General features: G+C 42.7%; 1 protein-coding gene across 1 annotated transcript in view; it reads right to left on the bottom strand.

Moving 5' to 3' along the window:
* LOC145401925 (uncharacterized) overlaps positions 1 to 12090 on the bottom strand; it is a 443277-nt gene that overhangs the window by 287024 nt on the left and 144163 nt on the right. Inside the window, exon 11 of the mRNA XM_080274030.1 lies at positions 3393 to 3634. Within this exon, the coding sequence (XP_080130156.1) occupies positions 3393 to 3634 (242 nt within the window). The remainder of the gene's footprint in view (positions 1 to 3392; positions 3635 to 12090) is intronic.

The raw sequence follows: 12090 nt of genomic DNA on the forward strand, positions 1-12090 counted from the left end.
AATGCAGAACTGGTGTATTGGTATTAGCATGGGTATTTTTACAAATTGTCAGTGGGTCTTCTGGTAGATCAGTAAAGTCTACTTTTATGATATTCAAATCCATACTGTTCCCCACCACAGCCAGGATCTGAACCGGGTGCAGCTAACAGAAAGGAATACTTGGCTCCCAATGTACGGCTAAATGTGAGGTATACAGGGCAATATCTGAGTCTCAGACTCTTAACTGCGTAAGGACACAAGTCAAAGGGTGAGGCCAATGGAAATGAGTTTTCTGGGAGGAGCACGTGGAATGACAGACTGGCAAATGTGGAAGCAAAGGAGCATTGTGATGTGGATATGACAAAAATGTGATAAAGTGTTAGGTGACATACACTGAGGTGGTTTGACCATGTGGAGAGGATGGAGAATGAGAGATTAACAAGGAGAGTATGTGAGGTGGAGGGGGGGAAAGAGAGATGGGGAGGCTGAGGATGACATGGAGGGATGGAGTGGACACGTATATGTGAGAGGGGTGTGTGAATTGAGGAGAAGGCAGTGTAATGGCAGGAGACAGGGCAACATGGAGGTGATTTGTTTGTGACCATCCCTTATGGGATTAAGGTGTCTGGCTATAGACTGATAGATAGATAAATAAACATGTGCAAATGGCTTTGCTTGTAAGGTACAGCCATGATTTCAAAGGCTTGAATTATGTGTGAAGGACTGTGTGGCTCATCTGACTGGCCATGCTGTTTACTAGGTCTTCCACTTTGTGCTTTCATCTTTGTTTTGGGATCCTACTTCACCATTTATGGGAAGTGGGGCTGGAAAGATGATGGTAATGGAAAGTAAGAATTATAGAAGCTCTAAGTAGTAGAAGGGCATAATAATAAAGTACATGTGCAGTCCTAACTCATCATTTGTGGGAGCTGGGGATGAGAAGACGATGGTTGTGGAAAGCAGGAATTATGCAAGCTCTAAAAACAAGGAGGGCATAAAAATACTGTATATGTGCAGCTTCTTCCTGTGCATTCAGAGAAAGCATGAAACTGCATATCCAATCCTCTGATATGCATTTTTTTTTTTCCCACCCAGGTGCTCACTACCTTCTATTTCTGATCATTTTTATTTTTGGAAGAGGGTTGACCCCCAAGAAAAGAAGTGGGGATTACACTCCCCAAAGATCACATTTTGGATGAGAGTCCACTGTACAACATGGACTAAGATATTAAATCTATATCTGCCCTGCTTTCACAATCCCTGAGAATATTTAATTGGGTGAGAGGGGCTGACACCTCTACAAATTATGCTAAGAAATCTGTGTGCAGTACAGTATAGTGAAAGATCTTTAGAGTAACCAGACAAACTCACCTGGGAAGCTCCATTCAAATCTTTCCCTTGTTTCAGATCATTTTCATTTTGGGAGGGAGAACTGACCCCCCCTCCCCCAAGAATCATGAGGGAAGGGGGGGGGGTCACACTCCCCAAATATCATATGGATAAGGGTCCATGGTACACCTCCCTAGGGAGGTGGTGAAATGGGCAATGAGCAAGATTGGGATCTGGATTGAGGAGTGGCTGGATAGAGTGCTTATGGATCTGTATGTGGGTGTTTGCACCCAGGTGGAGGAGAATGGATATTTGAGAGTGAGTTTTCCATGAATGATGGCATGCATCTGGGGGTTAGTCAAAGCTCCTTATTGTTTTTCATGGTGCCTGAAGGTTTCTCAAGTGACTTCAGAAATGGACTTCCATGGGAGATGCTATATGTTGATGACTTGGTGTTGACTACAGACAATGAAAGGGAGGTGGAGGGAAGATACAGGAAGTGGAGAAATGAAATGGGGCACAAGGGTTTGAGAGTAACTGCAGATAAAACAATAGTGATGATACTCTGGGACTGTGGCAGTACTGTGAAAGCAAAGGGAGTGTGGCCATGTGTAGTCTCTCATGAGGGTGTGGAAAGTAACTCCATCTAACGCAGTGTTTGTGATAAATGAGTGCAAACAAGATGTCGAGGTATTAGGGGTGGGTTGCAAACAATGCTGATATCATACATGCATTGCACTGCATCAGGGAGAGCATGTAGAGACTGTCAGGCTTGAAAGGCGTGGTCTTGCTGGAGACTCTCAAGTGTGTGGTGGAGTTTCGTTGTTTGAAGGACATGTTATGTTGCTTGAGTAAAGAGAGGCTGGAAGAAATTCAAGGAGCTGCAGCCTCTCATAGCACTGAAAAGGCTCTCCCTCCATGTTAAGGAATCTTTGTATGCAGAATGTGTCAGGAAAGTAATGCTATATGGTAGTGAGGCCCAGGCAGTAATGGAAGAGGATATCCATCCATCCATCATCCAATCCTACACTGCCCCATGAGGAGCGTAGAAGCCCGGGGCTAGGCAGTTGTCCCGACATTTAAGATGAGAGTGACCAGCCTCACTCATCCCTGAGTGGCATTACATGAGCAATCAACCCCAACCATCCCTTGGATATAAACCTTCACTGGCTCAATCTGACTGGAGCGCAATAATTACTCACTAAACCACCAGGCACCAAAATTTGGTTATATGGTTACCACCCAGCACAGTAAATGGTTTCCTGGTGTACAGGAAACCATCTGGCTTGTCACTCAGTGTAGAGTCGCTCACAGGCAGAAGGAAGAGGAAAGAATGAAGGAAAGAAAGACAGAAGAGGGAGTGTAAAGTTACCCACAGGGAGAAGGACAAGGAAAGAATGAAGGAAACGAAGACAGAAGAGGATGGAAGGAAAGAAGGATGGAGGAAAGGAAAGGGCAGACACACGACAGCAGCACTACATCGAGTGAGTGGATGGTGAGTACCCCCACCTACCACAATATTCATAGGCTTAAACATACAAAAATGGCAATGATTAGATGGATGTGTAGTGTGTCCTTGAATATGAGACCTGGGGGGTCTAGGATTGTGACTGAAGAGTTGAGAGAAAGGCTGGGACTTGAATATATTGGTGTTGTGATAAGGAAGGGTAGCCTAAGATGGTCTGGCCATACTGAGAGGACAGAGAATGACAATTGAGTGTAGAAGGTGAGAAATATGAACATCAGGGGTAGGATTGTGAAAGGCAGACAAAAACAAAAAGACCTGGGATGAGGTCATAGTGTGTGACCTCAGGGAAAACGAACTGTATAGAGTGGCTGCCAGACATCAAGCAGCAGGTACGGCCACCATTAGAAGATCACGGCTAACTCATGCATGCATGTTGGAACCTTCATATATATGATACAATGATACAATATAAGGCCATAGCAATTTGAGACTAGGATATTGTAAGGCCAGATAAATGGAGCACAAAAACACGTGTAGCATGAATAACTAAAACACCTGTCTGCTATAAGGCAGGGACAAAGGGATCTTTGTCTACTGAATATGCCAGGTAACTCACTCTATAACATCTCCATGTTCTTTCAGAAACTCAACTCTCTTGTAAGCAAACCAGTGCTTGGTCTGCACTGAGAGTTCCTTGGAAGTGAGGGCCAGCAGCACAGAAGCCAGAACTCCCTGAGTGTCTAGAGGCTGGCGCTGGTAGCAGATGTCAAACACATGATGGTATAGATGCATGTTAGCACGGTCCTTCTTCAAAGCTTTACGCAAGACCACCAAAGCACGGTCAGGCTCAAGCAGAATCTGGAATGTTAAGTTCAAGACTGAATATGCACACAAAATGCTGACAGGCTCTATTATTAAAACTGAGAGTGGATGGTATAGGAAAGCCCCTCATTTCTGACGTTTTTTTCAATGCACCTGTGGAGACAGAAAATGGTTAAATTCCATTCCACTTGGCATAAAGCAATGCTAAACTAGGCAGAAAGGTCAAACTTTTATTTTCCATCAAATAATTCAGTAACTGACAACAAATTTTGGGTTTTCTTTTTCCTTCACAATTAGAGGTTGGTGGGGGATGGCAAAGTTATAGGAAGAAAAAAGTATGTCCACATTGGGCCACACACAGGATTTCATTAAAGTCAGCATGGAAACATTCATTCCCCATCCTAGTTACAGAAAAAGATGTAATTCACCTAAATGGTTTGACCACAATTGTGCTAGAGTAACAGAACATAAAACAAGACCCTATAACACATATATCCTATTGGAGCCCAGTGTCCGGAATATTGGACAGAACTGGGATTTTTCAAGTCTTTATAAAGTAGGGAACCCCCAGGTAGGGACCTATTAGCTTCGCGACTATGAGCCGATATGCGGAGGGCGGTAGGCTTAGTACCCACCCATCGCCATGCCTCGCCCAGCACTCCTGTGATCCAATGGGTTAATGACTGGCAAACCTATCAGTCTCTTTAACCCATTGGAGCCCAGTGTCTTGAATATTGGACAGAACTGGGATTTTTCAAGTCTTACCCCCGGGTATGGACCTATGAGCTTTGCGACTATGAGCCAATAGGTGGAGGGCGGTACTCTTAGTACCCACCCATCGCCATGCCTCGCCCAGCACCCCTGGGATCCAATGGGATATAAGGACTAAAATTAAAGAATCTTTTAACTATTATAGAAATATCAGAAACCATGCCAAAACTATTATCAATCTTTCTAAATCAAACTTTCTTCATAGAGAAGCTAACAAACTACCAAACAACCCAAATGATAACAAAATATTCTGGTCTACCCTTTATTCATTCAAATCTAACTTCACTACCACCTCTTCCATTCCACCGTCACAGTCCCCCCATTGGAAATCTTGTAAGTGACCCATGTGGAAAAGCCAACTTTCTTGTTGATATTTTTTCAACAAACTCAACCCTAAATACAGAAAATCACAATATTCCTGTACTTGCTTTTGATTCCCCTCAAATATCCTCTTTCAAGATTCACACAAGATACGTACAAGCTGTATTATAGAATCTCTCAGTAGACAAAGCTACTGGTCCAGATGAAACTCCTTCAAAAGTACATAAAAATTGCTCCTCAGTGTTGGCTCCTGTACTGGCAAAACTTTTCCAGTTATGCACCAGTACATCACATTTTCCAGCCTCTTGGAAAGAGGCAAATATCCATCCTGTTCCTAAAAAGGGGGCCACTTCTGAGCCATCAAACTATAGACCAATCACTATAACTTCCATTCTCATTAAGTTTTTGAGACACTAATTAACAAACACAAAGTCAAGCATCTAGGAATCAATAAATTAATCAATAATTGGCAGTATGGATTTAGACAGGAACATTCAACTGTAGATATTCTTTACCTTCTTACCCATCAGATTAACAAAACAAAAGTACAACATGGTGAAACACACACAATAGCACTTGATATTTCAAAAGCATTTGACAGAGTATCTGACAGGGTCATACTGTCTAAGATGTCACAATATGGCCTTGCATCACTGGTTCCTCTAATTTCTACTTACCTTCATAACAGAAAAATATGGGTCATGGTAGATGGAAATTATTCCTAATTTCATTCCATAAATGCTGGCGTAACTCAGGGATCAGTTTTGGCCCCGACTCTCTTTCTCATTCATATAAATGACTTCCTACCTGTCACTCACACCCCAATGCACTCTTATGCTGATGACATGACACTTCATAGTTCTTTTATATTTAGTATCTCCTTTACACAATCTGGTATTATAAATTCCTAAATAAATACAGCAATTTTGCTGAACCAGGACCTTTCTAAAATTAATCAATGGAGACAAACAAATCTGGTCCCATTTAATGCTCAGAAAACTAAATGCATTAATTTCTCCAACAGAATAAATCCCTCAGACTTCCACATAATTTTAAATGATGTCAATATTCCCACATCCACTACAATTGATATCCCAGGCGTCACACTAAACACAAACCTACGCTGGACAGCTTGTGTTAAATCCCTTGATAAAAATGCTTCTGAAAAACTGGGACTTCCGTATAGAGTCCGTGAATTCTTCACTGACGAGCAGTTGGCACAATATAGTAAAGTCATGTACATTCTCAGATCGAATACTGTTCGCCAATGTGGAGTGGATGTGGAGCAGTTGCACTGAGGCAGTTGGACAAACTTCAAAATAAAGCCATTAGATTAATCGATAACTCTGCCATTACACAGGGCCTTCCTCCATTATCAGTACGTAAAGAAGTTGCATCTTTAGCATTATTTTACCGATATTTTTACCGTAAGTGCTCTGATGAACTGGCTTCAATTGTGCCTCCCCTTCACATTTTCTCACGAAATAGTGGGGCAGCTGGGAGTGCACATGAACTTACACTCTCTCCTCCACAATGCAGAACCTCTGCATATCAAAGTTCATTTATCCCCAGAACTACTACTCTCTGGAATTCAATTCCTGGGAGTTGCTTCCCACAAACATTTAATCCACTTTTATAAAAATCCAGTTGTTATCAATATTTTATGAATGGAGGATGCCTTTAGGCACATGGACTCTTTTTTTTCCTTTGTTTTTCTTCCTTTATTCATTGTCTCTAAAAAAAAATAAAAAAATACTATGTGACATGGTGCTCAAGGAACGGGTGGTGAGGAACAGGACCTATGCACCCAGGAGGAATATATCAAAGTTGAAACACCATGCAGTAAGGAATTCCTTTTATGGTGGGTTGTGACTGAAAAGGAAGCTGTTGACAGAAGTGTTAATGAACAGTACAGAGATCTCAAGAAATTTTTCCTGAGAGTTACTAATGCCGTGTGTAGATGGACACGAGGATTTCCAAGACATAAAGTAGCATGTTGGTGGGATGAAGATGTAGAAGCTGCAATTAAGGAGAAAAAAACACTTTTCTGGGAAAGAAGGAGGGGTGCTAACAGAGAGGAATACTTGCCTTCCAAATGTAGAACTAGAAATGCAGTATACAGGGCAATATCTGAGTCTGAGAGACTTTTACTGGATAACCTAAGTAGTGATGAATGGAAGAATATGGTATTTAAGGTGGCAAATCAGATGGAAATGGGAAAACAGGGATATCTTACATGAACAGTGTGTGAAGAATGATGAAGGAGAGGTACTGGTGGACAATGAGGATATTAATGATGCCCGGAGAGAGAATTATAATTGGTTGCTGAAAGAGGAGTTTGACCGGAACAAGGAAGGTCAGGAGTCAGTAGATCCAGTGTTTAGTTGGCCTTTGGCTTTTATATGATGCTGCTACTGTAAGCAGGGTAATAGGCAGGATGCAGCTGGTGAAGGCTGAAATGCTGAAGGCCTCAGGCGATACCACAGTGGGTTTAGCTACTGATTTGATAAATACGATTACATATGAGTGACATAGGGTGGTCCTTAATTTTCAACTTGAAAAATTCGCTTCAGCTGCTGCACGACTTCGCTCCTATTGATTACAAAATGCTTTATGCAAATCTTCATGCTTATCAGATAATCTTAATTGGTGCCGCATCATGTTCAAAGTTATAAAATTATGGCATAATGTTAATATCCCACTGGGTTACCTAGGTCCCTGGGTCCCCCTCTTTGCAGAGTATTAGCCCCTCACTGGGGGTGGTACCATGGGGATCCAACTCCCACACACTGCTGCCTAGTTTTATGCTTGTAACTGCTGCCAGCTGGAGCCTTCTTTGCATCTGGATACACTTGCCTATGTTGCTCAACGACCTGGAGAAAAAAACAGCCGTTGATCTTCGTTCTTGGTCAACACTAGATTAAACTCTTGAATCAATGCTACCCCTCTTTCAGCAAAGTCATTTGTTACCTGTAGCCCCTGGACGATGCACTCAGCTTCCTTGTAATCCTCATGACTTTCCTATGTGGATGGATCAAATTCTAGGAATGAATGAAGAAGGCCAAGCAGTGTGAAGATCTTCTTGTTGTTACTGGTCACAAAACCTGAAACTGTTTTCTGATTCAGTACTGTCATCTCAAGTTCAACTGTTGCTCTCTATAGCTGATCTTTGCTTCCTGCTTCATTAAGCGCCATCACCATTTTTTGCTTCTCTTCAGGATTAACAGTTGAATAAAAAAAGGCCAATCCAACTAACTGCTCTGATAAATACCACAAGTGACGACCAAATGCTTTCAAGCAGAGTTGTGAGATGTCCTTATCAGGATAAAGTGACAATTCCTGGAGAGGCCTCAGATCATTTGCTGATGCAAAAGCTGCTTTTGTTGCCATGAACCATGATTTCAGGTCCTGCTTCATGGTGAACACAACAAACCACTTCAATCTTTGGCCTTGATTTAGTGTGATGCTAGTCTGATGATGGAAAAAATAGGCTTTGATGCTGTATATAACTTTAGCCATCCATCTGGCATGGCGGCATGCACCAGGGCACTGAAACCGTGTTCCATGGGGTGGTACCCCACCCATGGCAACAATGGATAGTTCTAGCAGGTCTTGATAATCATCTCGAGGCTGGATTTCTTGCAACTGCTTCATACAAAATGTTATGAGCTCATCATATTGATCGCTATCAATCACCCGCATTTCCTCAATATCATTTAAGGTCTGAAAGCATACTGTGTCAACAGTATGCCACTTGGCTTGAACTGCTTGAATATGTGAATGTTGGAACCATCATACAGTTCAAGGCAAATGATGAAGGCCTTTTGAACAAGGCTCTCAAAAATTTGATGCTGACAAGCCAGGTGGAGGAGATCCTTGTACAACTGTTGTTGAAAAAGGGTGCACGCCCCTGTCCACAATCCGGTATTGCTGGCAGCAGTGTCGAATCCCATTCCTACCACATGTTCAGATATACCCCAGTCATTCAATGTTTCAATGATGACATTGGCCATGGCCTTTCCTGTCCCTGATTCCAAACTAGGTACATTCAGAAGGTTTGAAACTCCATCACCTGAGATGAGAATTGGAAGGCATTCGAAGACATTTGCTCCTGTTACATTGGGAATTAGTTTTCCATCCCAGTGCACAACAAGTGGCACAGTTGATGGAATGATTTCTTCAGCCATTCTGCTGATTCCCTCCGACACGTGATTTGATCCTGGTGGATACGCTGCCTGTTGATAGTATACACTGTTGGATATTGTCCACAGGCAGAAGTGGTTGCAGAAAGCAGATGGACTGCAGCACAGTTTGAAGTCTTGGTCCAGTCTAAAGCAGCAGCAACTGGAGAGGTGACAACTGTTTTTTGTGCTCGTTGGCATTTCAGGAGAGGAGCTGCAGCTGAAAAGGAAGGACCTGCTATATCTGTGTAATCGTCATCTGTTTCGCCTTCATCATTAGTTGGGATTTCCTCCACCCTGACTATTTCCTCTCTTACTGCTCATTGCATGATTAAAAATGATGAACCATCTATCTATCTACCTATTGCCAGACGCCTTAATCCCGTATGGGGTGGCCACAAACAAATCACCTTCATGTCGCCCTGTCCCCCGCCATTTCACTGCCGTGTTACCAACTCACACCTCCCTCTCTCATATACCTCTCCACTCCATTCCTCCATCTCATCCTCAGCATCCCCCTCCCTCTCCCCCCCTCCACCTCACTCACTTACACTCTCCTCATTAGTCCCTCATCCTCCATCCTCTTCACATGGCCAAACCACCTAATGCTCTCTCTCCTCTCCTGTTCAGTCTGTTGTCTCTCTCTCTCTGTCTTCGTTCTTTCGGGTGGAGTTTGACATCAATACACAGCATAGAGCCTCGCCTCTCTTTCTCCCTCTGAGCCACAAGAAACTCCTTATCCTCACAATTTTTGCTGAGGTCGAAAGCATTCATGTGTGCAGTGTCAAAGAGATGTTTCATCTGTTCTTGGAAGTTCTTTCTCTTCTTCTCCTCTCTTTCTGTATTCCAGCTCTTACTCTTCTCCAACTTTCTCCATTCTTTACAGAGATTCCATTTTGGGGACACAATTCCCTGGCTCAGATACAGGAATGCGAGCTCTCTCCCAGAATCCCCCTAGTTTCTCAGACAAAACACATGCTGAATCCCTCAGTGTTCGTGTCTCTGTTCGCATCAGGTAGGAAAGCTGTGCAAACACTTCTCCACAAGGAGGTAACTTACTTCCATGTAGTCTTTCACCTGGCTGGTAAACAAGCCAAATCTTGGTTTTGTTCCTGCTTTTCATCACTGGCATTCACAATTTCACTTCAGTTATAATAAATAAGTGCTTAATAACAACATAAAAGGCAAATTACTGAAAAAAATACAAAATACAGGTACTACACAGTATTACTAGAATGTAGCCTCTAATGAAGTACCCCTAAAGCAAACACTTTTTCAAATAACAAAAAAGATTATTATCACAACAATAATTCTGCTTATTAGGCTCAAACTCTGGCCAAGATGCAGCACCAGTAAATATAATCCAATTCGGCTAAAATTTGGTGTCTCAAGAGTTTACACCTAAACTCACAATATACACTAACAGCAAACAAAATATTCCAGATTTAATTTCCCCCCCTTAGCAATAAGACCACCCTACAATAAATGTGCTGTCCCAAGTGGCTGGCTGAAGAGTGGTTGTATGTTCACGAGGAAGGGTGATGCCATGGAAAGAGGAAATTAGAGAGGCATAAATATTTTGGACCAGGTAATGAAGGTAATGGAGAGTCCTAGATGGTATGATAGGGGAAAAGAGTGAATAGTGATGAGATGCAGTTTGGGTTTATGCCAGGCATAGGGACCACTGATGACGCATTCATTGTCTGACATTATCAGGAATAATATATAGGGATGAAAATGGAGCTGTACTTTGTATTTGTTGATATGGAAAAGGCCTTTGACTGAGTCCCTAGGGAAGTGGTGAAGTAACCAATGAGAAGGTTTGGGATCAAGGGGTGACTGCTTAGAGTGGTTATGACTATGTATGTGAGTACATGCACCCAGTTGAGAGCGACTGGAGATTTGAGCAATGAGTTCTGTGAATGCTGGTGTGCATCTGGGTCAGCCTTGGGCCCCCTATTATTTATCACAGTACTTGATGCTCTCTCAAGTGACTTCAGAAATGATCTCCCATGGGAGATGCTGTATGCTGATGACTTGGTGTTGATTGCAGACAATGAAAGGGAGACAGAGGAAAGATTTAGGATGTGGAGAGATGGAATGGGGAACAAGAGTTTGAGGGTGAATGCAGATTTTTAAAAAATAAAATAAAAAAATAAAAATAAAAAAAGGTGATGATATCTAGGGCTGGCAGCAGTACTATCAAAGCAGAGGAAGTGTGGCCAAGTGCAAATTGTCACAAGGGTATGGGAAGTAACTCCATTTTGTGTATGTTTGTGATAAGTGAGTTCATTAGGGACATAGTGGTATTAGAGGTAGGGTTCAAAATAATGCTGATTTCTTGTGCAGCATGTCGAAGAGAGAATGTAAAGACTGTCAGTTGTGAAAGGATTGATCCTGATGGTGAGTCTCTTGAGTGTATGGAAGAGTTCTCTTATTTGGGGGATATATTATGTGCCGTAGGTGGGGCTGGAGCTACTTCTGTGGCAGCAGTAAGGAATGAGTGAAGGAAGTTCAGGAAGGTATTGCCTCTCCTAACACTGATAGGGCTTTCTCTTCATGCTAAGGTATCTTTGTATGCGGCATGTGCTAGGTGTGTAATGCTGTATGGTAGAGAAACCTGGGCAGTAGGGGAAGAGAATATTTGTAGGCTCAAACGTACAGAAATGACAATGACTGGATGGACGTGTAGCGCATCCTTGAATTTGATGCCTGGTAGGGGCTAGGACTGCAACTGAAGAGTTGAGAGGAAGGATGGAATGTACAGCAAGCGGTCACATAATGTAGGAATATTTTACCCTGAAGCTCCCTCTTTATGTGAATTCCACATTATAGGGCCTCATGTTTACATGTTAAAGGGTTTCATGGTACCTAAGCCAGACTGAAGTTCACCGTTTGGGGCAATTTTTTTTTTTTTTCCCCCAGGACATTTACCTACCTAATAAAGACTTCCTTACATACAAACACTGGAGGATTCCTCACATTGAACGGAAGAGCCTGTGGGCTTGCTGAAAGGAAGTGGAGTGGGGTTCCGAGGCAGGGTAGGACTCCCACTGGTCACAGAGATCACACAGAACACACGTGCAGCCAGAGTGTGGGGAGAGGGTAGCTCTACTGGGGTAGGAATGTTCAGTCAGCAGTGACGACACTCCACGCAGAGATGTGACAGACATACGTCATACGCTGATGCAACCTGAGCTATGGCTATCACTCACAGCG

The sequence above is a fragment of the Coenobita brevimanus genome, chromosome 57 (genome assembly GCF_032717465.1).
Source record: "Coenobita brevimanus isolate Jiangsu-jjx chromosome 57, ASM3271746v2, whole genome shotgun sequence".
Taxonomy (NCBI): domain Eukaryota; kingdom Metazoa; phylum Arthropoda; class Malacostraca; order Decapoda; family Coenobitidae; genus Coenobita; species Coenobita brevimanus.